Source organism: Canis lupus, chromosome 17 (assembly GCF_011100685.1).
Source record: "Canis lupus familiaris isolate Mischka breed German Shepherd chromosome 17, alternate assembly UU_Cfam_GSD_1.0, whole genome shotgun sequence".
Classification (NCBI taxonomy): domain Eukaryota; kingdom Metazoa; phylum Chordata; class Mammalia; order Carnivora; family Canidae; genus Canis; species Canis lupus.
The window spans coordinates 34483883-34509288 of record NC_049238.1 but is presented as its reverse complement, the minus strand read 5'-3'; the positions used below and the strand labels follow the sequence as shown (position 1 = coordinate 34509288).

General features: G+C 54.9%; 1 protein-coding gene and 1 long non-coding RNA gene across 6 annotated transcripts; one reads left to right on the top strand and one right to left on the bottom strand.

Annotated features, from left to right (window-relative positions):
* The first annotated feature begins 206 nt into the window (after positions 1 to 206).
* Positions 207 to 13132, top strand: ARID5A (AT-rich interaction domain 5A). Of its 5 annotated transcripts, none has more exons than XM_038561359.1 (7): positions 207 to 315; positions 7576 to 7691; positions 9591 to 9729; positions 10087 to 10139; positions 10632 to 10729; positions 10941 to 11100; positions 11508 to 13132. In XM_038561359.1, exons 1-7 carry the CDS (start codon positions 312 to 314, stop codon positions 12744 to 12746), a joined length of 1809 nt encoding a protein of 602 aa, XP_038417287.1. In that variant the 5' UTR covers positions 207 to 311; the 3' UTR covers positions 12747 to 13132. The 5 variants fall into 5 exon arrangements, with proteins under 5 accessions (XP_038417287.1, XP_038417289.1, XP_038417290.1 ...); XM_038561358.1 differs by lacking the exon at positions 207 to 315 and adding an exon at positions 2798 to 4137; XM_038561362.1 differs by lacking the exon at positions 9591 to 9729 and having other exon boundaries at positions 239 to 315.
* LOC111090595 lies at positions 8227 to 25108 on the bottom strand. Its single transcript, XR_005372376.1, has 4 exons — positions 24975 to 25108; positions 15676 to 15851; positions 13238 to 13370; positions 8227 to 9009 (listed from the first exon to the last, which is right to left on the bottom strand). It is a non-coding gene; the product is annotated as an uncharacterized LOC111090595 (long non-coding RNA).
* Between the last annotated feature and the right edge of the window lie 298 nt (positions 25109 to 25406).

Sequence of the window (25406 nt, the reverse complement as noted above, 5' to 3'; positions counted from 1 at the left end):
TACTACAGCTGGTACCTAGGTCTCTAAGTCCGGGGATGCGGAAAGCGCACTACAACTCCCAGAAGCCCCCGGGCTCAGGGGGCGGCCTCCGCCCCGCGCGGAAGGATCGGACCCACCAACCCGGGCCCGGAGCGGGGCGGGGGCGGGGGCGGGGGCGGGGGCGGGGCGGGGCGGGGCCCGGGCGGGGCGGGGCGGGGCTGCGGGGAGGCGGCAGGCTCGCGGCGCCGCGGGCCAGTTGCGCGGAGAGCGCGGGGTCGGACAGCTGGGCGCGCGGAGGGCTTCGGGCGGGCGCCGCGGGACCTTGCCGGGCCATGGGTAAGCGGCTCCGTGGCATGTCCCGGGACGGGGCTGGCGACCCCGCGGGGGGGGCCAGGTTGCCCTGCCGGGTCCCCCCCGGGCCCTCGTGGCCGTCGGGGCCGCCGGGAGGGGCGGAGCGGGGCCGGGGGGGACTCCGGGCGAAGGCGCCGACGACCCGGCCCGGCCTGGGGGCGCCCTGCGCCCTGCGCCCCGCGCGGGAGGGGTGAGGCTGGGTGGCGGCGCGCACTCTTCGAAAAAAGCCGAGACGAAAAGTTTTGGCGGCCAGGGGCTTCCCGGACGTTTATCTCGAAACTCTTTTCGTCGTCTTCTGGCTGAAATTTACCAAGTCCTGTTCGGTTCTGTCATCCCACTTCCTGCTGTGGTTTCAATCTCGAGCTGGTCTCAGCTAATTTGTTGTGACAGGCCGTCCGCAGCCGTCTCCGCGCCCAGCCCCCGCCGCCCGCCGCCCCCCGGCCCCCGCCCCCCCGCCCGGCACAGCCCGCGGTTCTCAGAACTGCCGGCGCCGCCGAGAAGAGGCACCGGGGTCCCTGGGCGCGCGGCGCTTTCCACTGCGGCCGCCGTTTCCTGAAAGTGACTCTGCGCGGGTTTTGAAGAACTTGCTCAATGCACTTTGAAGAATCCGCGGTTCCTCTTTCAGCAGAGGGGCGTTCTGATGCGTCGGCGGCTGCCGGCCCCCCGCCCCTACCCTTTCTCTTTCCCTTTCCTCTTCCCTTTTCTTTTTTCCTCTCCGTGTTCTCTCTCACTCTGGTCTCCCGTGCATCGTCTCCTGCCCCCCGGCAGGAAGGACAGACGCTCCCCTCTTCGCTGTCGCCTTATTTCTTGTGTTTTTCTTCCCTTTCCTCGAGTCTCCGGGAGGGACCGGGCGGCGGCCCCGGAGCGCCGGGGGGGGGGGGGCGGGGGGCGCCGGGAGGGACTCCGGGCTTCGCGCTCGGCCGGAGCTCGGGGCGGCCGCGTCTCGGGCGCTGCGCAGGGTCGCGGGGGCGCCCTCGGCCGGGGTCCACGTACCCACGCCCGCCCCCCAGCGCCGCCGACGTGGAGGGGGCGCCGGGGCTCTCCACGCGCCGCACCGCGGGGGCTCAGGGTGCGGGTCCCGGGGCTCGGCTCGGCGCGGGCCTTTGTGTGCGGGCGGCCCGCCGGCCGGGAGGAGCCCGCGGGGCCACGGGGAGGGTAGCAGGTGCCCCTCGCCCCCTCCGCAGGGCCGCTGTTGGGCCGTCAGCGTTTCTGCGCCTACATGCCGGCGGGGCAAAAGAGGGGTGAGAGCCGGTGCCTAGAGGTCAGGCCCCCGGAGTGGAGTCCCAGACTCCCCCAGAGCCCTGGGGACCCGCCCGCGACCAGAACGTGGCCTGGCAGAGGTGGAAAGGACCGCAGAGCTTCAGGCCCTCGTTTTTGATAAACAGTCAGAGAAACTGAGGCTTAGAGTGAGGTCCGGCGGTGAAGGAGAGGCCGGCCGCCAACGCCTCTCCCCTCCCCCTTGCTTTTCTGTTACCTGGTGGTGAACTGGCCAGGTAACTGCCCACACTCCCTGTTAGGCCCCTGGAGTCTCCGGGTGGGGGTGGGGGGTGGGAGGGGGGTGGAAAAGCAGCAGGCCCCGGAGCGCCCCAGGCAGGGGTTAGGCAACCTTCCTCCCATCCGGGCTGAGTCTCTACTCGGGGGCCACGTCTTAGACAAGCCCCGGAGCCTGGTTTCTCCCTGGGCGGATTGGGAACTTGAAAGGTAGTTAGTTCATGGGGACATAGGAAACCGTCCACTGGTGGAACTGTTACTGTTTTCAGATACCACCCAGACTTGCAGAGGCAGGACAGTGGGATTGAGCCTAGTTCTGGAATAGGGTCTTTAGGACACATCAGAGCTGGCTAAGGAGGGACAGACTTCCCGTGGGGTTAGGAGTTGGAGCCCCCATGCCACCTACCTCTTGGTCTTTCTCTCAAGACTCTCATCTTGGCCCCAGCTACTCTCAAACCCTGTTTTCCCCCAGGCCCCAGCTGAGAAACTGAGGCAGGGCTGTGGCAGTCGTTCCCCCACACACCCTCCCCCCGACCCCCGTGCCTCCAGGGGTCCCATGTCCAGCTCGTCTGCCCTCAGCGCGGGCGGGAGCACAGCCCTTGGCAGGCCCTCCCTCCCCAGATTGCCCACTGGAGAGAGCTCCACACCGACACTTTGCCAGGCAGCCGGCTCCTGGGCCACAGAGTGGACTGGCCGCCTCAAAGGCTGTCTTTGTTTCAGCTCCAGCTCAAACTAAGAGAAACTTAAGCCAACAACCTCGGGCGAGGTGGGGCCGTTCCTGCTGCTTGTTATTGAGACGGCTGTTACCATTATTGTCGTAATTGACGCAGGGCTCCCAGTGGGTGACTTTTCATGAAAGGAAGTGTTGCTTCCTTCCCATCACACCAAGGGTGAATGGGGCGGGGCTGGCCGTGGGAGGAGGGGGGAGGAGAGAGGGAGGGACGGAGGGAGAGGGAATAGGAGGGAGAGAGAGAGAGAGTGGAGAGAGCAAGAGTAGAGAGAGAGCGAGAGCACGAAGGAGATAGATACAGGCGGTGCAGTCTGGCACTAGGTCTCTGACAGGCTCTATGGCCTTGAGCTAGTAACAGCCCAAGCCCCTCAAGTGGCTCATACTGCATCCCTGCGGCTGTTTATGGAGCACCTGTTCCCAGCCCCACAGCACCGTGAGACCCCGAGGGGAGTGAGCAGGACTAGCAGACCTCAGATCTCACCATGAGGACTGTGTGTGCACACACTTGGCTGTGGCCCACGTGGGAAGACTTGTTTCTCACTTTGTTCTGCTTAGAACATTGGACCCATGGGGGTCTAGCACCCCCACCTGTGGATGGGGAAGCAGTGGCTGACTTGATGAAACATGCACCTCTTTGGAGTCAGAGCCGATTCCCATCTCTCCTGCCCGGCTCTTACCTGATTCCAGCTCATCAGTGGAGGCAGACTCTTTTTCGCAGATGAACAGGAGTGGTGTGATGGGAGACTGCAGACCCACTGGGGCAAGAAGCAAGCCCACACCCTTTGAGCAGATATGGAGCTTGGGGTCTCCCTGCTTCCATGAAAAACCCTAGATCTCAGGGTTCAGAGTCTTGGGACAGGCAGACTGCTTTGGTTCTGAATCCCAGCTTTGCCAGTAGGAGGCTGAGTGACCTCAGGACACTTACTTAAAGCTCTGGGATCTTCAGGGATTGTATCTGTGAAAAGGGGGAGATAGCATCCACTGGGGAGCTGGGAAGGTTCAGTGAAGCAGAGTCCAAAAATGCCTAGTCCTGGGCCCACCAGAACACTGACTGGAGTTGGAGTGTATATAGTATGGAGAGGGAAGTAGGGAATGGCTTGAGAACAAGTAGCCTTCAGGGAGCATCATCTTTTGGAGTTAGTGACTGGTACTGACCTCTTCACTGCTGTGGTTTTCAGGACCTTGGGGCTATGGGGTTAAGCAGACTCGGGTTGCTAGCACCAGATGGGCCTTGGACAGTCCTCCCACCCAGCACTCTGCCACCCCCTCCTCACTGCCCAGTGAGGCACTTGGTCACGAGGGTCCAGGGGCTCATATCCTGGCCCAACCAGCAGCCCCCTGTCCTCTTTCTACAGCGGCAGGAGGAGACAGCAGCAACTGTGGAGCGAAATCCTACCCAAGGTTACCAAAGCTTTTCTCACACTGTTATCTAGCTGCGCAAAACCTGAGGAATGAGCTTAACAGGAAACACACGGGACTTGTAAGAAGGAGCATCTGGGGCCAGCAGAGGGAGAACTGAATGTTGGAGACAGTGTGGTCCTGAAAAAGGCAGATGCCCTATCGGAAAGGTGTTACTTCTCCTCAAAGTAATTTCTAAATTTAAATGCAATTCAACCCAAACCCCAGTAGTTTGTTTTCTTTTTTAAGGGAATGTGATAAAATTATCCTGAAGTTCAGATAAAATTATTTTAAAAGACTAATGATGGGGGACTTGCCCTCCGGAGAGTAAGTCGTTTCACAATTAAGACAGTGGGCCCCAGTGCTGGCATTCCACAGTGAAGGAAACTGAGTAGAAAAGTCCAGAAATAGTTTCAAATGTGTTCCTTATAAGCTTTTGGATTGTGAGGAGAGTAGCATTTCAGATCATTGGGGGAAGGGTATCACTCAGACAATACTGGGACCACCTAACCATTGGGGGGATTAGATCTCTACTTCATACCTTAGAGATTCCAGATGTGTTCAGAGTAAACAATTAAATAATAATCACCATTATTGTCATTATTGCTTCCTGGATGGAAAGACCCATGTCTGGATGATGTTCCTTTGGCAAGGAGAGGTTTTCTTTTTGAAAAATGGATCCACCTCCCCATTACAATAGGCCACCTGAGGCTTTGTGGCCAAAGCAGGACAGTAAGTAACTCAGTAGGTCCTGGGCAGCAGTCAGGAAGGGTCCCAGCAAGTGGGACTCCTGCTTCTGCCGCCTGGATGTGGCTGGGAGATTGGGATCACTGGTCCCCAAGCCCCTTCCCTCCCTTTGCAGAGCCAGGAGGGTGGCCCAGTCCTGTGTCAGCTGCATTGGAAGGTATGGGAGCTGGGAGCCTGGCAGGCAGGGGGACCCGTCTGTCACCTGTGGCAGGGGTTTCAGACTTAGTTTTCCTAGCAGACCCCTTCTCCAAATGAAGATTATCTGGAACCTGATCTACAAATGACTGGGGAAGGGAGAGCTTAGGGGATCCAGGGATAGGACAGAGGGCACCCTGTAGAAAGAGGGGGCTCTCCTTCAGCTAAGGCTGTGGAAGTGGGGGTCCAGGAGGCCCTGCCAGGGCAGAGAGGATGCTAGCCTGGCTGGGAGAGAATGGAGGGTGAGTTCATTTGGGGACTCAGCTGGACGCAAAGATAAAGAGAGTGTTTCCCTTTGTGGCTCTAGGCAAGAGCTCTGATCCTTTTCCTGTCTGGGGTTAAACAGCTCAAATTGGTGACCTCCTTTCCAGGTAACCCGAGTGCCTGACTCCAGGAGGTTTTCCCTCAGTGTGGCAGAGCTTACCAACTCTGGAACCAAGCAGACGGGATAGAGGTCCTCTGGCCCAGTGGCTCTCAAACTGGCTACCCTTTGAGATCCACTTGGGAGCTTTAAACTCTGATGCCCTTGCAGAACTTTAAATCAAACTGGGGCTGGGGAACATGGTCATCACTACCTTTAGAATGCTCCCTGGTGATCCTAATGGGCCCTGCTCCTATCACCTATTCTTCTGAGGCCGAGGCCAAGGGCAGCAACTTGCCAGAGACACATAGCAAGTGTGCAGGAAGGCTCCAGTGAGAAGGCCCAGTAACACCACAGGGAGGGACTCAGAGTAGAGAGTCCTTTGAGGCTGAAAAGCCAAGCCTGCAGGAAAGAAGGCAGAGAGGAAGTGAAAACAGGTGGAGAGGGCAGGGGGGGCAAACAGAAGAGCTGGTGGAAGCGGGTGCGCCCCAGAGACCTGGAAGACTTCACGAATTCGGAGACAGTGAGCAAAGGATTCAAGGGTCTTTCACTCCCATTTCACAGAAGGGAAGACTGAGGTACAGAGTCACCCAAGAACTCAGTAGGAAAGGCATCAGCCTGCTGGGCTGGGTAGGGCAGTCAGTTGTTAACACCTAGTTATTTCTGGAAATGGACCATGTCTTGATTGGTGAGAAACCAGCCTGAGAGGAAGGCCCCCGTGTCTTTCTTTTTGACAAGGCTTAACATTGGTTTCTCTTCCAGGCTTATTTGGACTCTTCGTCAAGGCTTGCAAATGATGTTGGTAACACCAGCAGCCATAGTGGCGGTGAGGCCGGGCCTCTTGGGCTGGTGGTTTGATAGACCTGGTCTCCTAGGGAGACAACCATCCTAGGTTCTCTGGCTTCAGTTTCCCCCTCTTTAAAATGAGATCCCTTCTGGGACTAAATAGGAGAACATACATGGAAGAGCCAGGGACCCACACAGCAGGAGTGAGTAGACACAAGCCCAGTGCTTGCTGCGGTAATGGTAATGCTTGCGTGAGCAACTGCTGAAGGAGACACTAGCCTGAGGCCTCATGGGTCATGCTGGGATGGGTTTATCATTGCTATGGAGATTCTTTTTCTCTCTAGGAGAATCTCAGAGGTGCCCCGCAGTAAGGATTTCCTGAGTTGGAAAGAACCAAGAAAATGGGACAGTTCATCCTAGACTAACAAAAAAGAAAGGCAGGTTAGACAGAAAGAAAGGGTGATCAAAAGACATGGGCTCCTGAGCTCAGATGCCCTGCCAGCCTGTGAGGGGGTCTGAGGCATGTTCTGATGTTCTAGTCGTTTTTGCAGGGATATGGATGTTATGTTTTTGCAACCATCCACTCATGGCTGCCTTTCGTAAAATCCAGCCCATGGCTCCTCCCTCCCCAAGCAGGTTGTTGTGACTCTCTCCCTTTCCCTGAAATCTGGCATCTACTGTGTGGGGTGCTGGAGGCCTCACTGAACCTTCAGGAAGCCTCATGTGCAGTGAGCAGTTGAGTCTGGGTGGCTGGGAGTAGCTCAGGGTGACAAGAGAAGCAGAGTGCTGTGCTTGGCTGGGGACTGAGAAAGGCCACCCAGAGGAAGTGGCTTGTCAGGTGAGACCTGAAGCGTCTGCAGACCCTTGCAGGTGACAGGAGCCAGTGACCTCATTAGGGCCAGTTAGAACTCTGCAGGTGCTCAGAGAAAGGTCAGATATTTCAGAAGCAGGAGCTTATAGTCTTCTCGATTATTTCTAGAGCATCCAAGCACCCTCTGTGGTGCTCTTGGACTCACAAACATAGGAACCTCGGCAGCTTTCCCAGTTAGGCTGAGATGCTGTGAAAACTTTATGCCTGAATGTGGGGCAGGTTTTGGAGACAGGATTTCCCTGAGCACCACAGCCCCAACCTTATCCTCCTCTGACTTGACTCCGGGGTTGTTTAGGGTTTCCTTCAAAGGTGTGGGAAGCTGACTGGAACAGAGAAAGGAACAGTAGCGGGCGTGGGGTCCATCTGGGGGTGAGCCTGGCAGAGAGGAGGGAGAACAGAGTTGGCCACCAGGGTGCATCCATAGGTGCGTGTGGAGGGCCAGCCTGCATGCAGTCAGGGACTAGGGGGCAGAAGACGCAGCGCGGAAGGAAGAACTCACTTCCCACCTGGCAGGTTCAGATGGGGGTAGGAGGATCTGCTGCTGCTCCCTGCTCCTGGAGGACCTCTCCTCACTGCCTGTTCTTCAGGCCTGCATCTCAAGTGCTCTCTTTCTCTCTCTCTCCTTCCTCTTCCCCTCTCCCCTCCGCTTTGTTCCTCTCCTTGCAGCACCCCCTATCAAAGGGAAAAGGAAGCAGTCAGAGGAGGGTGATCCCCTAGACCCATCTGTGTCCCCTCAACCTGATGGTGAGCAGAGCAGGAGCCAGAGCCCCATCCATCTGGAGGTGAGTAACCCCTGGGGGCCTCTACCCTGTCCCTCCCCCCTCCCCTGTGCACAGTTTCCCAGGTAAACTTGGGGACTCCCCAAGCTCTCCAGAGGGTGTATTCCCTGCCCTCCAGCCTGCAGAGCCAGGAGAGGGGCCCAACCCTACAGTCTCGCGCCTGTATCCAGGGAGGTGTGGGAGCTGGGAGCCAGGGACCAGAGGACCCGCCCGTCACCTGTGGCAGGGGTTTCAGGCTTAGTTTTTCTTTCTTTCTTTTTTTTTTTTTTTTAAAGATTTTATTTATTTATTCATAGAGACCGAGAGAGAGGGGGGCGGGGGCAGAGACACAGGCAGAGGGAGAAGCAGGCACCATACAGAGAGCCTGACGTGGGACTTGATCCAGGGTCTCCAGGATCACGCCCTGGGCTGCAGGCGGCGCTAAACCGCTGCGCCACTGGGGCTGCCCTTCAGGCTTAGTTTTTCTTTTTTTAATTTTTTTTTTTTTTTTTTTATGATAGTCACACAGAGAGAGAGAGAGAGAGAGGCAGAGACACAGGCAGAGGGAGAAGCAGGCTCCATGCACCGGGAGCCCGACGTGGGATTCGATCCTGGGTCTCCAGGATCGCGCCCTGGGCCAAAGGCAGGCGCCAAACCGCTGCGCCACCCAGGGATCCCCAGGCTTAGTTTTTCTAGCAGAACCCTTTTATCAAGTGATTTGCCCAGAGCCCTGATGAATAAAACAGACAAAAGCACTATTTTAGGATGTAAACTACATGTACATCCACACATCCCTCCCAGGTTTACAGGGATGCCAGAGTCACTCAGTGAGATCACTGAGGCCATTGGTGAGTGTAGACTGAGAGGGAGCCATGGGTGACATTGTGGAGCATTGGCCTCAACACCCACTCCTTTTGGTCATTTGCTTTGGTGGCACAGTCTGGAGTGAAAATCCCAACTCACGTAGAAGAGTAGTTGGAAATGGTGACAGTTTTTTAACAGCTTGTGTGGAAGAGCACATTCACTCCAAGGCCTTGAGAGCACCTTCACCCGGGGCCTGCATGAGAACAGCTGCCTCGGGCCCGGGTATGTCACAGTTTCTTAGGTGATGTGTTAGTTCGTGTGCCATTTGTTATCAACGGTCTTATTCAGTGTCAGAAAATTGTACTCGAATCGAATATTTTGGGTGCACAGCTCTCTTTACTGTTCTTAGATCAGTTGGTTTCCATCCTTGGTGTTTGGGGCCTCCTCATCCAGGACCTGAGCCCCGAGCTCCAGCTCAGCCACACTCTTCCACCCTGAGCCACCAACCAAATGCATAGCACCAGCAGAAACGGTCCCTCTGGAAGCAGAAACCAAAAGTCCTGAGCATCTGACAGAAATGAGTCAGGAACCCAGGATAGGGCTTCAGCACCCTGAATTCAGCATGCAGACTGGCGGCTCTGAACTTGGTGGACACAGGACCCTGACGTACCAGAAAACACCAAGCACCTTTGTTTCCTTGGCTTTCGCCACAGGGGTCCCTAGGAGGCCTAGGGATGCTGAGCCCGCCACCAAGAGCTCACAGTCTAGTAGATGAGCTGAGATGCAGACATAACAAATCTAGAGCAAGACAGAGAAGTGATCTGTGCCTGGAGAGAGGCCTGGAGAAGCCGCAGGGCTGCTCCTATGGCCGTCTCTGGAGCCATTTCCATGGACCCTGAGCTGGCGTCCTGGGCACTAACAGCTGACAACTACCTCTCTGGTGCCAGAAACAGTCACTCCAGCCCAGAGCTGTCAACTGGGTGCTGGGGGCCTGCTCCCTCCCACGGGAGCCTGGGGTCGGGGACCACATACCTCCTTCCCCAGCAGGCAGTGGTTCCGTCTGTCCCCAGCCACCCACCAACTGGGGGCTCATCCCAATGCCTCCTGTTCTTTCCCCAGGACTCCCCCGAGGCAGGCGGGGAGCGGGAGGAGGACCAGGAGCGGGAGGAGGAGCAGGCCTTCCTGGTCAGCCTCTACAAGTTCATGAAGGAGCGACACACGCCCATCGAGAGGGTGCCCCATCTCGGCTTCAAGCAGAGTGCGTCCCTGGGTTGCAGGCAGGGAGGGGGAGCCCGGCAGGGGATTCCATCCAGGCAGGGTGTCATGCAGGCACCTCCACTCTGGGCAACCCTGGGCGATGCCAGCCCACAGGGCTTGCACACAGAAAGGGCACCCCCCACCCCAGGCACAGGGCTGCAGTGGGTGGGGCCGGACTTCTGTCCTCACTGGCCACTGGGCCCCCAGTGCTTAGGGCCTGGCCTAGCCACCCGTTGCCATGGCCCTGTCTGGGTGTGTGTTGGTTCTGTGCCTGCCTGACAGGTCCACGGGGATGGGCTGCTGGCTGCCCCTTCCTTCCGCAGAGACTGATGGGGGCCCTGCCCTCTCTCTTCTCTAGTTAACCTGTGGAAAATCTACAAAGCAGTGGAGAAGCTGGGGGCCTATGAGATGGTAAGGAGGGTATCTCAGTCCTCAGCATGTTGCATCCTGCAGCCCGTCCCCACTACCCTGTGGGGACCTGGGGAGGAAGAGCCTTGTCTGGGGACAGCGCTGTCCTCACTACCAGACAGGAGGAAGAGGCAGGGTCCCAGAGCCTGCCGCTTCCCCAGCTCTCCTGCATGCTGTGGGGAGGAGGGCCTGCCTGGCCCACTGGTACTTTGCTGCTTCAAGCAGGTTTTCCTGTCTTCCCATCTGTTCTGTCTTCCCCATGCTCCCCAAGCTGGGAACACTGCCCGGGCCAGCAGTCAGGCAGTGGCCCCTGGGGCCGGAGGACTGGCTAGTGGCCAGGGAGCCCCCTCCAGTCTCCCCACTGCTGCTGCCAGAGAGGCAGGTGCCAAACTGCGGTCCTTGCCCCCAGCCTTGCCAAGTGGGGACCTGGAGCGGCAGGGACCCCACCACCTGGGCGGCGTGTGCCTACCATGCACTCACGTGGTGCCCTTGCAGGTGACCGGCCGCCGCCTCTGGAAGAACGTGTATGACGAGCTGGGGGGCAGCCCGGGCAGCACCAGCGCAGCCACCTGCACACGCCGCCACTACGAGAGGTACGGCCGGGGTGAGACCTCAGGGTGGGGCACAGCCGCAGTGGGGCCAGGAGTGGGGTGCCCGAGGGGTGCGCTGTGCTTCCTCACCACCCAGAGCCCTGTGGGGTGGCTGGCCTGCTGCAGGCCTCCTGGATGACGTGGGGAAGGGCGCGGCCCTGGTGGCAAGTGGGCCAGGCCGGCCTCCCGGTGGACACGCTCTGCTCCTCCTCAGGCTGGTGCTCCCATATGTGCGGCACCTGAAGGGGGAGGACGACAAGCCACTGCCCCCTTCCAAGCCCAGGAAGCAATACAAGATGGCTAAGGAGCCTCGGGGGGATGATGGGACCACTGAGAAGCCGAAGAAGGCCAAGGAAGAGAAGCGGTTGGATCAGGTGAGCTCTGTGCCTGCCTGGGGCCACCAGCTGACCCTGGGCCTTCCTCCCCCTGCCCTTGCCAAGGCACAGAACTCCTTGCCCAGAATACCGAGAACACGCTCTGAGGGGCAGACCTGGGGTGGCAGGGGAGGGGGCTTTCCGGGGTAATGGTTGTGTAGGGTCAAATGAGGGGCCATGTCAGGTCTAAACTCCAGTCTGCCCCACAGTCACCAGGCCCCATGTCCTGGTACCAGGCTGCGTCCATTCAGAGGACGGGATACCTTTGGAAAACCTTCCACAAAGGCGCTGGAAGGGCTAGCAGAGGCTCTTGGGAATACCTCTGTGCCCCTGCTGCCATGGGGTCCCTAGGTCAGGATACACAGCTCGCACATCCAGCCCTGAGGCATGGCCTTTTCTCCTTCCAGATGGTGCCAGGAAAGATGAAAACAGATGCTGCCCCTGACCTGGCACGGCTTCCCAACCAGGAGGCCCCCAGGGAGGGCCCAGAACAGCCAGGCCCGGCCCTGGGGCCCTCTCCACCCTTTGGGGGTGCCAGCGGCTGCCCTGAGGCCTACAAGCGGCTCCTGTCCAGCTTCTACTGCAAAGGAACACATGGCATCATGTCACCACTGGCCAAAAAGAAGCTCCTGGCCCAAGTGAGCAAGGCAGAGGCCTTGCAGTGCCAGGAGGAGGGCTGTCGCCACGGGGTAGGCAGCCCTAATGGGGACCCCCAGGCATCCCCTGCCATTCTCCTGTCGGAAAGTCCTCAGAGCCCAGGAAAGCCAGCTGAGAACTCCAGGCACCGGCTAACCCCTCCGGAGGGGTTACAGGCCCCTGGTGGCAGCCTCAGGGAGGAGGCTCAAGTGGGTCCCCGCCTACCAGCCCCCATCTTCACTGGCTGTTTCCACGCATACCCCACTGAGGTGCTGAAGCCCGTCAGCCAGCACCCCCGGGACTTCTTCCCCAATTTTAAAGATGGGGTGCTATTGGGGCCCCCTGGCAAAGAGGAAGGCCTGGCAGTCAAAGAGCCCCAGCTGGTGTGGGGCGGGGATGCCAACCGCCCGTCTGCATTCCATAAAGGCAGCTCTAGAAAAGGCAGCCCCTACCCCAAGCCCAAAGCCTGCTGGGTGTCCCCGATGGCCAAGGCCCCTGCTGAGAGCCCTGTTCCCCTGTCTACCTTCCCTAGCAGCCCCGGCCTGGGTACCAAGCGCAGCCTGGAAGAAGAGGGCTTTGCCCATGGTGGCAAAAAACTGCGGGCAGTGTCTCCCTTTCTTAAGGAGGTGGACGCCAAGGAGTGTGGGGCCAAATCTATGGGGTCTGGTGTGGCCGTGTCCTGCCTGCTGGGCCCAGCGCTGGGGCCTGCCCTCCCTGAGGCCTACAGGGGCACCATGCTGCGGTGCCCACTGAACTTTGCTGGCACCCCGGACCACTTAAAGGGCCAGGCCACTCTCCCCTTCAGCCCCCTGGTCATCCCTGCCTTCCCGGCCCACTTCCTGGCCACTACAGGGCCCTCACCCATGGCCACAGGTCTGATGCACTTCCCCCCGTCATCCTTTGACAGTGCCCTTCGCCACAGACTTTGCCCAGCCTCGTCTGCATGGCATGTGCCACCTGCCACAACCTATGCAGCACCCCACTTTTTCCACCTCAACACCAAGCTTTAGGTTGGAGCTTGCAGTGCTGTGCTGTGCTATGCTGTGCGGGGTCTGAAGTGGCCTGAGATGAGTAGGCACTGCCAGGGGTCTGGGCTGGAGCCTGTTCCCCAGGAGAGCTTGGCTGTCCCCAATGCAGGAACGTGCCCCTGTCTGGGCAGCCTGGCATAAAGAGGGAGGCAGTGGGAAAACTGGGTTTGTCTCAAGGAAGCAACCCAAGCCTGGAGCCCCAGTTGTGGCAGGGCCTTGGGAGAAGACGGTGCCTGGCTGGCAGCTCCCAGCTAGGTCCCCAGAGCAGAAGCCAGGAACGTGCCGAAGGGCTGAGGAGCTGGTTAGCAGCTTGAGGTGTCCAGGCTGCCCATGGAAAATCCAATAAAAGACCAATGTGAATCCACTCAGCCCTGAGGTGTGTGTGGTGTGGACCTTCACGGGCAGGTGAGGCTGGGGTGTGCTCTCAGGTGGGGCACCAGTGGCATGGGTGGGGGAGCCAAAGGGAGACCTACCTTGCATCCAGTCAGATCTGAAATGCCCCCACTCCCACTGAAGAGCAGGACTCAAAGCAGAACTCAGCCTCTTGTTCATATGTCAGCGGACTGTGACACTTGTCCTGTGCCTTCTACTTTCGTAGTCTCAGGTCTGTGGACCAAGTAGTTACCCGTTACCTTGCTCTTTACATAGGTGGGGGTCTGAGGCCTGGTGACTTGCCCTGGTTCCCCCAGCAAGTCAGCAGCAGAGCAGTTAGGTAGGCACTTGGGTGTAACTCCAGTATTCAGAGCTAAGCCACAGGATCCCAAATTGAACAGTAGGATGAGCCCTGCGACTGTTAGCAGCCCCCCTGGGGGCAGAGGGTATAAGCAGGGAACCTGAATTGGTCTGTCCTGGTGATGGACTTACAGGGTTTGCTGCTGAAGCCCCCATCCCACTGCCCCTGGCCTGCTGCACAGGGGTGGGCCAGGAGGTTCCGGACGGGGGTAGGCACCCAGAGTGAGGGGAGTAAAGTGGCCGGGATCTTGGTCTGGGCATCTGTGTTCTCAGACATGGTTTTGCTCTGAGGGCTTGCTCAAACCCTTGCAGCCTAACACCCTCCTTCCTAAAGGCTCCTAAAGGGGAGCAATGAGGGCCATCTGTCTTGTAGGAAGGAGGGGGGGGGCCTTTTAGAGGCCTCCCTCCCCTTCCCAGGCTGCCTGTTCTCTGACCCCAGGTATGGTGGCCTGCAGAGCTTCACACTTGTTACTACAACAGCAGTGCTGCTTTTGGATGCAGGGTAGTAGGGTGGGGCCAGGCCCCCAACTTCCAGCCTTGGATTGGTCAACAGTGGCCTTGGACCTCCACCACTGGAACTTGCCCTGCCTTCTGGGATACTCAGGAGCTCAGGCTGTGGGACGGGCAATCTAGTGTGATGACACCCCCCTCTCCCCACTTAGTTAATAGATGAGTAGGCTGAGGCCAGGGCTGGGTTCTGTTTGCCCAGTGCCACCACTGAGTGTGATGACCCTAGACCAGGGCACACATAACATCTCTGGCACCAGGGGATGGGCTACCCAGGCTAAAGGCATCCTTTCCAGCCTCCTCTTGCCTCCAGCCTCCAATTCTAGAAGCTGCCTGTGGAGGGGGAGCTCAGATGGGCACAGGCCAGATAGCTGCCCTCCAAGCTGGGACCAGCGATGGGGTAGCCAGAGGGTGGTGGTCCTCACTCTTGGCTCTGCAGGGGGTCTCCCAATTCCCCACCTCCGTCCTGGGCAATGTCAGATACCAGCCTGAGTAGCTGCCTGACCTCCAGAGGCCCTACTTCACATATGCACCCACACGCTGCCTCTCTCTCCAGGCTTCTGGAGTCGCAGTGGTGGACAAGGAGGGGTGAAGGGTTGAATTCTGCTACCCTCCCTGCAAGTGCCCTGGGGGCTGGGCTGCAGGCTGTGGGGTCAGATTCCCCTGGGTTAAGGGGAGGCGAAGGCTACTGGTTGTGTGCAGGGTCCTGCCTGAGATGGGACCGCGTCGCTGGGATCCGCGAAGCCACAGAGACCTGGCTCTGGCACAGCAGTGGGAGGTGCGAGGCTGGCGCCAGAACTTGAGCACAGAAGGTTCAGAGCTGTGATGTGGTGCCCTCTGGAGGCTGCTCTGGGGACTACACCTTTCCTTGTGGGGCGGCTGCTTCCTGAGTTGGTCCCTGAGCAGGAGGCTGTGGCCCTTGCTTGGGTGTCAGCAGATCCCCAGGGCTTAATATGGGCATGCTTCCTGGAAAAGCTCTGTGCCCTGCATTTCCCGTGAGCCACTGTATATGATTTTTCTCACTCGCCCCTCCCAATTCCCAGGGAAGGTACTGTCCTGGTTTACAAATGAGGAAACAGCTCTGAGGGCTCTGTTAGCTTCAGACATGGCTCACAGGACTGTCTGACTCCTTGCAAGGGCATCCTGCACGTGCTTCTGGGGGCACTGACAGTCCCTGACTCTGCCTTGGGGACCCACAGGCCAGAAGGACTGGCCAGAACCAATGTGTGGGGCATAAACCCTGTTTCAGGACCATTTTGAAGATCCCTTTCAAACTGGCCTTCAGGCTGTTGAGGATGGCGGCGAGTGCTTGCTTTAGTAGCATGTATACTAAAATAGGAATGACGGTGGCAGTGAGTGGAGGTGACCCTAAAAGGGATATCCCTACAATCCCAGCCCCTTTTCCTGGTGACCGTTTAAGTAGAAGGCCATGTGTCAGGCATTTGACAGACACTGAGTGTCTATTCCTGGTTGGTGCCAGGCACTGTTTTAGGTGTTGGGATGGACACATCAGTGGATAAAGCATTCAGGCCCCTGCCTTCATGGAGCTGACATTCTACAAGGGGAATATAATGAATAAAATACAGAGGAGTTAAGTGCAGGGAGGAAAATAGGGCTGGGAGTGGAGTGTACAGTTTGTTTTTGTGGTAAAATATAACAGTATAACGTTTACCATTTTAGCCATCTGTAAGCATACAGTTCTGTGGCATTGAGTACATTCACAACGTTGGGCTGCCATCACGACCATCCATGTCTGGGGTGCACAGCTGTAAACAGAGTGGTCAGGAGGTCTCAGTAGAAAGTGGCATCTGACCAGTGGCTGGAGGAAGTGACAGAGCGATGCAGCTCCTGGGGGGAGAGCAGAGGGAACTGGGAGGATCACAGCCTTGGGTGGGAGTGGGCACGTGTGTCTGAGGAACTAGAAGACCTCTGGGGTTGAAGCAGAGTGAGCTGGGGGAGAGATGGGGTCCAACAGGTGGCTGAGGCTGGATGTATAGAAGATTCTGGGTCTCAGAGCGAGCTGGAGCAGAGAAGGGTCCTGGTCTCTGGCTCTCACAAGAGGCCTGTGGTTTCTGAGTGGGACAAGGTGCTAGGGGGTGGGGGTGGTAGGGAGCCCACCTACAGAGACAGGCAGCATGCTGGGGCACAGATCTGGAGTGGGTGGAGGCTGTGGACACCTCTGGCGTGTGCTTTCGTTCTCCTAGGGAGCACGGGCACTGGGGAAGGGGGGTGGTGTTGGAGGTCTGAGGAGGGAGACTGGCAACTAGAGATCTCCAAGGAGGTGGCAAGGCTACACAGGGCAGGGCCATGGGGCTTCTGGAAAGCCCCAGGTTCCCACCCAAAAGAGGCTAGTGGCAGGAGTGTCTGTGGAACTAGCAGCAGTGAGGTGGCCTCCCTGTCACCTGGGGGGACTGGCTGCGGAGGTGGGAGTTGGAGTGGGGGGGGAGGCTGGGTCCCATGTGAGTGAGAGCCACACCCAGAGTCCGCTGAGCAAGAGTGATCAGGATGGAGGGGCCACAGAGCAGAAGTCAGGGAAAGGGGGAGTGAGGGACCTAGGACAGGTGGGACCAATGGATCATAGATCCTGGTGGCCTCTGAGGGAGGATGAGGAGGCAGCTAAAACTAACATGTCCAGGTGAGCTGATGGGATGGCAACATGTACTGAGGGAGGGGACGAGGCCAGGGTGTAGGAAGCTTTGAAATCAGCACAAGCGCACAGCAGTAGTTTGGGGCAAGGGCAAGGCCTACCTCTGAGTCTTCAAGATCAAGAATTGAGGACAGGGAGGAAAGACTGCAGCCAGGACCCGAGTCAGGGGCTCCTTCTCAGCAGGGAGCCACAGGGTCTGGAAGCAGGGGTTCGCTCAGGACTCCCAGGGGAGTGTCAAGTGTCCCACACTGGAGGAGCAGCATCTCTGGGTGGGCACAGCACTGGCAGGGGAAGCCCCCCAGGGAAGAGATATCCATTTAAGTTCAAGATCAGAGGCTGCAGATAGCAGCCTGAAGATGTGTTTGGTTTGCTTGACCCCTATCATTTAAAAAAAAAAAAAGTTTTTGTAACTAGTTCCCAGCGTTTAAAAATCAAGAGATTTCACTTGATTTTGATTTCACTTGATTTCAAGAAAATTTTGGATATGGGTCTCTTTAAAAATCAGAATTTCTGGGCAGCCCCAGTGGCTCAGCGGTTTAGTGCCGCCTTCAGCCCAGGGCCTGATCCTGGAGTCACAGGTCGAGTCCCATGTCCTCGGGCTCCCTGCATGGAGCCTGCTTCTCCCTCTGCCTGCCTGTCTCTCTCTCGCGCGCGCGCGCTCTCTCTCTCTCTCTCTCTCTCTCTCTGTCTCTGTCTCTCTGTGTCTCTAATAAATAAAATCTTAAAAAAAAAAAATCAGAATTTCTGGCCTTGTGAGGCCATTTCCTGGAGCTCGGTAGTGGCTACTGCTGCCCTGTGGACGATCTACTTGCTCCTTCACTACAGCACCCACCCCCCAGGCCCGCTTGTCCTCAACCCCAAGGGACCCAGCTCCAGCCAGGCCACCGGGTCTCCACCCCGTCCCCCTCTGCTGACTCCACCCCACAGCATTCCCACCATTCAAGCCAAAGTGCTGCCACTGCACGGCCACTAGGCGGCAGCTTTCGTTCTTTGTTACCTCAAGATCAGTTTCCTAAGCAAAGGACTCCAAGAACGTTGCTGCTGGGAAACTCAACAGGGCTTTCAGACAGGAGGGCAAGGCAGAGTCAGGTTGTGGCGACTGTCCCCTGATGCACGGGCCAGCAGGGGCAGGCCGTGGTGCGCTGGACAGGGCACGGGCGTGGGTCCCCATCCTGCCAGACCCCTGAGCCTCTGCCTCTCCCTGGACCACACCTGTGCATCTGTGAAATGAGTACGGTCACTTCCAGCTCTGTTCTGTGACCCAGAATGAGATGCAGAGAGGGTCTGGTCTGTTGACCGATGAAAGGCAGGTGACCGCCCCCCGAACACACTCCTGGGGCTGAGAGGACCTTCCCCGCTCCTTCGGGCCCCTGGCTATTCCTGGAAAGCCAGTTCTCATCTGCGCACAGCAAGTGGCAGCTCCTGCCCAGCCTGGTTATGAGGCCCCCACAGGAAGGGAAGGGGCTCCGGGCAAGGGTCTTAGAAGGGTGGCTGCACCACCAGTCCCACCCTCAAGCCCTCCCTGGGAGGCTTCCAACCATCTTCCAGGGTCCCTGCTTGGCACCCCTTGAAGGAGCAGCAGGGTGGGGAGGAAAAGTCAAGGAACTGGAAGCCAGAAACACAAGGCCTGCGCCAGGCGCCCCCACAGGTTCAGTGAGGGTTTTTAGGCTCTTTATTCTTGCAAGCAACAACAAGAAACTCCCACCCAGGCAGGAAAGAGCCTGTGGGGCTCACAGACCCCAGGGAGAGCTGAACAACCACACATGGGGGCAGCAGCCATGCAGCCCTCCCTCTCAGGGGCACTGCCATCCAGGAGCTGGAGCTGCCTCCTCCTGGCTCCTCTCTTTCCAATTCCAAATTCAACGACGCCACTCTGGCAGCTTGAAGTAGGCCAAAATGAGAGTATTCACATCCCTTCAGGAATCAGCAAATGCTCCTGGCCCCTTTCTCATCACTCAGGACCCCTGACCATCTGGCTCAGCTTCAGATGCTATCCCTCCTAGTGGGCCTCACCTCAAAGAATAATTTTGAGGAAAATCTGATCTTCTATCTTGTGCTTAACTATGTCCCTGAGGCACCAGTTCAGAGGAAGTGTGTCCTCCAGGTAGACCAGAACAGCAGCTGCCAATGGTGACATCAGGCAAATACGTGTCACTGGGCCTCTATTTCCTCATCTGTATTACGGAAGTGAGTAATTACCTCAAGAGTTGTGGGCATTTAGTGAAAGTGCTTTGTAAAGTTCTGGATGCATGTGAATCATCGCCTCCTTCTCTGCAGTTCTGCTTGGCTAGCCTGACCACTCCCTGACCTGCCCTTTACCTCAGGGCTTTTGAAATTCTAGCTTGCATGCTTACTGCCTGCTCTCCTGCCTGGCTTCTGACTCAGAGCCACCCAGACCTTTGGATCCCCTCCGGGCCTGGGTCAAGAATAATAAATCAGCACCCCCCCCCCCCCCCCCCCCCCCCCGCCCACCACCACCACCAATTCTCACTGCTCCCAGTTGCCTCAGCTTTGGGTTGACTCTGTGAAAGTGATGCAGTTGATTAGTAATGTCTGCCAAGGACCTAGGAAGTAGAAGACGCTCACCTTTCACAGAGTTGCCATTCTCATCTTTCTCTCTCTATGCCTGATTATGGGCTAATTTAGTGTCACATCTCAGCTGCAGGCCCTAGGCACATGAGCAAGGAGCATGGGGCAAAAGGCCTTGGGCCAGGGAGCCCAATCCGAGAAGCCTGCTTTCGATGTCACTTGCACATAAGCTACTGAGTTGAATGCCTGGGTAGTTGTTACTATCCAGGGAAGCAGCTTCTTGGGAAAAATCCGAGTAGGCTGCTTTACCCTACCCGGTGGAGAGGGGCCGTGTAGCCGTGTGGAGAGAGATGATGAACTCCAAGTGTAAAGTAGAGGAGAGCAATTCTAGTGTCATTTGTGGAGTAACTGCAGGGCTTTGGAGGTAGAGCCTATGGCCTTGGGTAAGGCAGAAATCAGTAGATGATCCATAAAAGAATCATTCCAAATTCCAACTCTGGTCAGCTCATCCCTTGCATAAACTTGCCTGTGGCCCTCTTCTGCCCTCAGAATAAACCCTGAATGTCTAGCCTCTGGGCTAAGCCCTGAGGTACCACCTGGGCTCCCAGCATGTGTGGCCCTCCCTCAGCTCTGAAAGCACAGAAAACATCTACCTGAAGAAATTCTCTACACTGTTCCCACTGTTCTAGACTCATCCAGAAGTTATCCTCCCAGAGCCTTACTGGCTCAGATGCCCATCCCATGTGCCCCCATAGCACCCATAGCTTCTCCTATCCTGCCACTGCTGGACCTATTAGAGTCTGCGCCCTACCCCCCACCCTATAGGCTCCCTAAAGGCAGTCACTGTGTTCTCCTCACTACCAATCCCCAGTTCTACCTAGCCCATAGGACAGGTGTCCTAGACTCACCTTATATTTTACCCCAATTATTATCAGAAACACCCTCCTTCAAAATGTTCCTCAGCTGCCTCTTACTGGTTCCCAAAGGACTTACTCAGGAGCCATTCCCAGATTATTTCTAGAGAACTGTTCCTCACCTCATCAGCCCCAAATGCTGGTGGCCCTGGAGAGAAAGAAATAGCTCTTCCCAAATGACCTTGGCCAGTTCCTTTCCTGGCTTTGGAGAAGGGAGAGAACCCACCCTTGACAAGAAGGTATTTGCAAATGCCTCATCAGATAAAGGGCTAGTATCCACGATCTATAAAGAACTTATCAAACTCAATACCCAAAGAACAAATAATCCAATCAAGAAGTGGGCAGAAGACATGGACATTTTTCCAAGAAGACATAAAAGTGGCCAAAAGACACATGAAGAATATGCTCAACATCACTTGGCATCAGGGAAATAGAAATCAAAACCACAATGAGATACCACCTCACACCGATCAGATTGGCTAAAATTAACAAGTCAGGAAAGGACAGGTGTTGGTGAGGATATGGAGAAAGGGAAACCCTTTTACACTGTTGATGGGAATGCAAGCTGGTGCAGCCACTCTGGAAAACAGTATGGAAGTTCCTTAGAAAGTTGAAAATAGAGCTTCCCTATGACCCAGTAATTGCACTACTAGGGATTTACTCCAAAGATACAAACGTAGTGATCCAAAGGGGCACCTGCACCTCAATGTTTATATCAGCAATGTCCAGAATATCCAAAATATGGAAAGAGCCAAGATGTCCATTGACAGATGAATGGATAAAGAAGAAGTGGTATAGGGGCACCTACGTGACTGAATGGTTGAGTGTCTGCCTTTGGCTCAGGTCGTCATCCCAGGGTTCTGGGATCAAGTCCTATGACAGGCTCCCTTTGGGGAGCCTGCTTCTCCCTCTGCTTATGTCTCTGCTTCTCTCTCTATATCTCTCATAAATAAATAAAACCTTAAAAAAAAAGATGTGGTACACGTATACAATGGAATGCTACTCAGCCATCAAAAAGATGAAATCTTCCAATGCAACGACATGGGTGGAACTAGAGGATATTATGCTAAGTGAAATAAGTCAGTCAGAAAGAGACAATTACCATATGATCTCACTCATGTGGAATTTAAGAAACAAAACAGAGGATCATAGGGGAAGGGAGGAAAAAATAAAACAAGACAAAACCAGAGAGGGAGACAAACCATTAGAGACTCTTAATCATAGGAAACAAACTGAGGGTTGCTGGAGGGGAGGAGGGTTGGGGGATGGGGTAACTGGGTGATGGGCATTAAGGAGGGCATATGATGGGAGTGCCTGAGCGGCTTCATGGTTGAGTGTTTGCCTTCAGCTCAGGTCATGATCCTGGGGTCTTAGGATCAAGTCCCGCATCGGGTTCCCCACAGGGAGCCTGCTTCTCCCTTGCCTATGTCTCTACCTCTCTCTCTCTCATGAATAAATAAATAAAATCTTAAAAAAAATTTTTTTTTTCAGGGATCCCTGGGTGGCGCAGCGGTTTGGCGCCTGCCTTTGGCCCAGGGCGCGATCCTGGAGACCCGGGATCGAATCCCACGTCAGGCTCCCGGTGCATGGAGCCTGCTTCTCCCTCTGCCTGTGTCTCTGCCTCTCTCTCTCTCTCTCTCTGTGTGACTATCATAAATAAATAAAATTAAAAAAAAATAAAATAAAAAAGAACCCACCTTTAACTATTGCTTCAGAAATATGGGCCAAACCCCTTCTCATCCCCCCTTTACACATACATACACATGCACACATACACACACACACACGCGCGACTAGGCAGGAATAGTAGTAAGATTTTATTAAAGTTTCAGGAAAAATAGAAGGGAGGCACAACCCATAACTGCTTTTTGAAGTTGCTACTCAACCTAACCCACATTGTGCCACACCCAGTTCCAAAGGCACCCTGAATAGGAACCTTATAAATATATCTATCCATTACTCTTAACATTTCATCACAAGGGATCTACCCATAAAACTCATCAATTACCACAACATTTTGCCCACTATAACCATCTCCTTTACCTCTACGCTTGTAATACACATACTCCAACCACTAGGGGTACATTACCAGCAACAAAAAGGGACTTCCCCATCATTCCCCCACCCCCTTCACTGGGGAGCTAAAACAACCGTGAGGTAAGTCATAAAATCTCCGTCCTTGAAAATTCCAGCTCCTGTCATTGCACTCCTTGGACGGTCCTGACCTGGGTCTATGTGTCAGAAGCCAGACCTCCAGCACCCCGGGGCAGCGCCACACCTTAGAATTTAGCCAGACTCACTCCCTGCCTCAGAGAAAGGAGGAAGTTTGGTTGGGCTTCACCTACTTCTGAAGTTTTTCTCTCTAAAATCCTCATTTCCTGCCCCGGAATCAACCTCTGCTCCTGGACCAATGGTTAAAACTTTTGAAGCTGGAGGGAGCAGGGACTGTGAGTCAAGGATAAAATAAGAATAAAACAAGAAGCCACAGGGAGATTTTAAGGCTGACCTGGCCACACTGAAGCCTTCTCTGTTCCTCCAGTCTCCATTTGTTGGCAGGATTTGCCACTTTCTGTCTACCTTCAGTCCCTTATTCTACGACTTGAGGGACTCCACGAGGGAACTGCTATGGTCTGAATGCTGAAAAAATTCCTATGTTGAAAATCGAATGTACCATACAATGGTGTTGAGATGGGACCCTTGGGAGGTGATTAGGTCATGTGTGCAGAGACCCCTTGCTTATACAAGAGGCCCAGGAAAGCTCCCTTGCCCCTTTCCCATGTGAGGAAACAGCAAAAAGCCAGCCTGGGAAGCAAGCTCTCATCAAACACTGAATCGCTGGCACTGGAATCTTGGATTTCTCAGACTGCAGAACTGTGCGAAATAAATTTTTGCTGTTTACAAGGCACCCAGTTTGTGGTATTTTGTTTGTTTGTTTCATGGGACATGATTAATGTAACCCAATCATAACAGTTTGGTTTCCCCATTTCCCAGCCTCCTGGCAGCTGGAGCCATCATCCAGCTCTGGCCATTGAGATCTGGCACGGACTCAACTGTGTTCCCTCCAAATTCATGTTAAAGCTTGAACTCCTAATATGATTGTATTTGGAGGTAGGGCCTTTAAGGAGGTAATTAAAGTTAAATGAGGTCATAAGGGTCATAGTCCAATATGAGTGCTGTCCTTATAAGAAGAGACATAAGAGAGCTCCAACTGCCCTCTTATAAGGGCCTTTTGAGGATTTAGGAAAAAAACAGCCATCTGTATACCAGGAAGAGAGGCTTCATCAGAAACAAACCCTACTAGACCTTGATCTTGGACTTTGCTTCTTTTGGTGGCTGGCATTTGTGTAGTTGTAAATGACAGCCCATAGCCATCTCCAGAATGGTCCAACACTATCTATCCCCCTGCCAGGGCCAGACACTGTCTAATTGGACTAATGGAGCTGAGTCAGGGTCATGGCTATGTTCCAGGGATGACCTGCATGTCTTGGGGGATCCCAAATCTTTCTTGGAGTCTGAGGGAATTCCCAGAATCCTCCCCATAAATCCCTCTTTGGTTATAAACCTTACAGAAGCAATTTCTGCTACCTGCCACTTGACCACCACCAGCATTCAGGTGTCCTTTATGGTGAATGTCCAGAGACTGTAGCCACAGGTCCCAGGCAGCAGACCCACATCAATGGAGTTGGGCTGAGTCTCGTCTCCCTGCCAAGTCAGTAATAACTGAGAGGACTCCCTGGGCCTTGTGTTGAGCTGGGCCACCTAACAGGTTAGCCTAACAAGGAAATGGCCAAGACAAGGAAATTGGTCTTTCGTGGCCATCACTTTTGCCAAAACACACCCTGAAGGTAAGGAGCTCAAAGTTCCTGGGCTTCCATTTCACAGATAAGTGAAGGACTCTGTCCAGTAAGTTAGGCCTCTTTGATTTGTACTAAGTGGAGGAAGTCTTGCCAAGTAGTGGAGAATCTGAATCACTCCAGAGTTTTCCGTAATATGCTTAGTGTTGAGCTACATTCAAGAACTGGGACCAAAGGGTACTCTGGTGACTCAGTTGGCTAAGCATTGGACTCTTGATTTTTGGCTCACATCACAATCTTGGGTCTATGCTGGGCATGGAGCCTCCTTAAGATTCTCTTGCTCCCATGCTCAAGTGTGTGCCGCTCTTTCTCATTTGCTCTAATAAAAAAGAACTGGGACCAAGGAGACCTGACTACTCTTCTCTAGGAAAAGCCTAGTCATCAATCATATGCAAACAACACCTAGAATTTATAAGGTAGTCTTTGTAGGCTTTTTTGCCCCAATCTTGGACCTTGTCAAATCTTGCTTAGGGCAGCTGGGTGGTGTGGTAAGTTAAGCATCTGACTCTTGGTTTCAGCTCAGGTTGTGATCTCAGGGTCCTGGGATTGGCCCTGCGTTGGGCTCCACACTCAGTGTGGAGTCTGCTTAGGATTCTCTCTGTGCCCCTCCCGCTTGCACTCTCTTTCCCTCTCTAAAATAAATCTTTAAAAAACAAACACACAAACCTGTGCTTGTATAGAAAGCAAAGCAAAGCCAAATCAGACACAGTGGAATTTGGAATCTAAACCAGAGAGAGAAAAAGAAAGAGGGAGAAAAGGGGAGGGGAAGAAAAAGAGAGAGGGGGGGAAGGAGAGGGTACTGAGGAAGAGAAAGAGGGATGGAGGGAGGGAAGGAGATAGATATAAGATGGGTCCTCCCTAGGACAGCAGATTTCCATTGACCTGCAGGAGGGACGAGGGAAGGTGATGATAAATGATATAATGGTTTATAGAGGTCTGAGTTAAATACACAAACAGAAGGTTAATAAATAAACTTTTAAAAAAGTGTGGTAGCCAAGTATTATTTTTTAATAATCCATGATCCTACCTTAAATGCTCAAAATTCCTGACAGAAGCTGTCGATATTTTGTCTTCCCCAAATCAAATCCTCTCTTAAACACACATTTCTAAGTGAAAGAATCACCGGTCTGAAAAGGCTATATACTATATGAGTCCAACTAACTAACATTCTAGAAAAGGTCAAACTATGGAGACAGTAAAAAGTTCAGTGGTTGCCTGGGAACGGGGGAGGGTGCCAGGGCTGGAGAGTGAGGGAATGAACAGGAAGACCACAGAAGATTTTTAGGGCAGTGAAAATACTCTGTGTAATACCATAATAATGGATACATGTCATTTCTTTTATAAATAAAATCTTAATGAAAAAAGAATCAAATCCTAGAGAGTATCTTTCACACCTAAAATTGTCTTTGAGATTTCCCAGAGGGTCCCTAGAAAGTCACTTTTTGTTTAACTTTGTAAA

Excerpts from the sequence above, each read along its gene's own strand:
- ARID5A (XM_038561358.1), top strand. The coding sequence starts at position 4,104 with ATGCCCTATCGGAAAGGTGTTACTTCTCCTCAAA. Across the intron at positions 7,692-9,590 it reads AGAGCCCCATCCATCTGGAG|GACTCCCCCGAGGCAGGCGG; the intron begins GTGAGTAACCCC and ends TTCTTTCCCCAG. Across the intron at positions 10,730-10,940 it reads ACACGCCGCCACTACGAGAG|GCTGGTGCTCCCATATGTGC; the intron begins GTACGGCCGGGG and ends GCTCCTCCTCAG.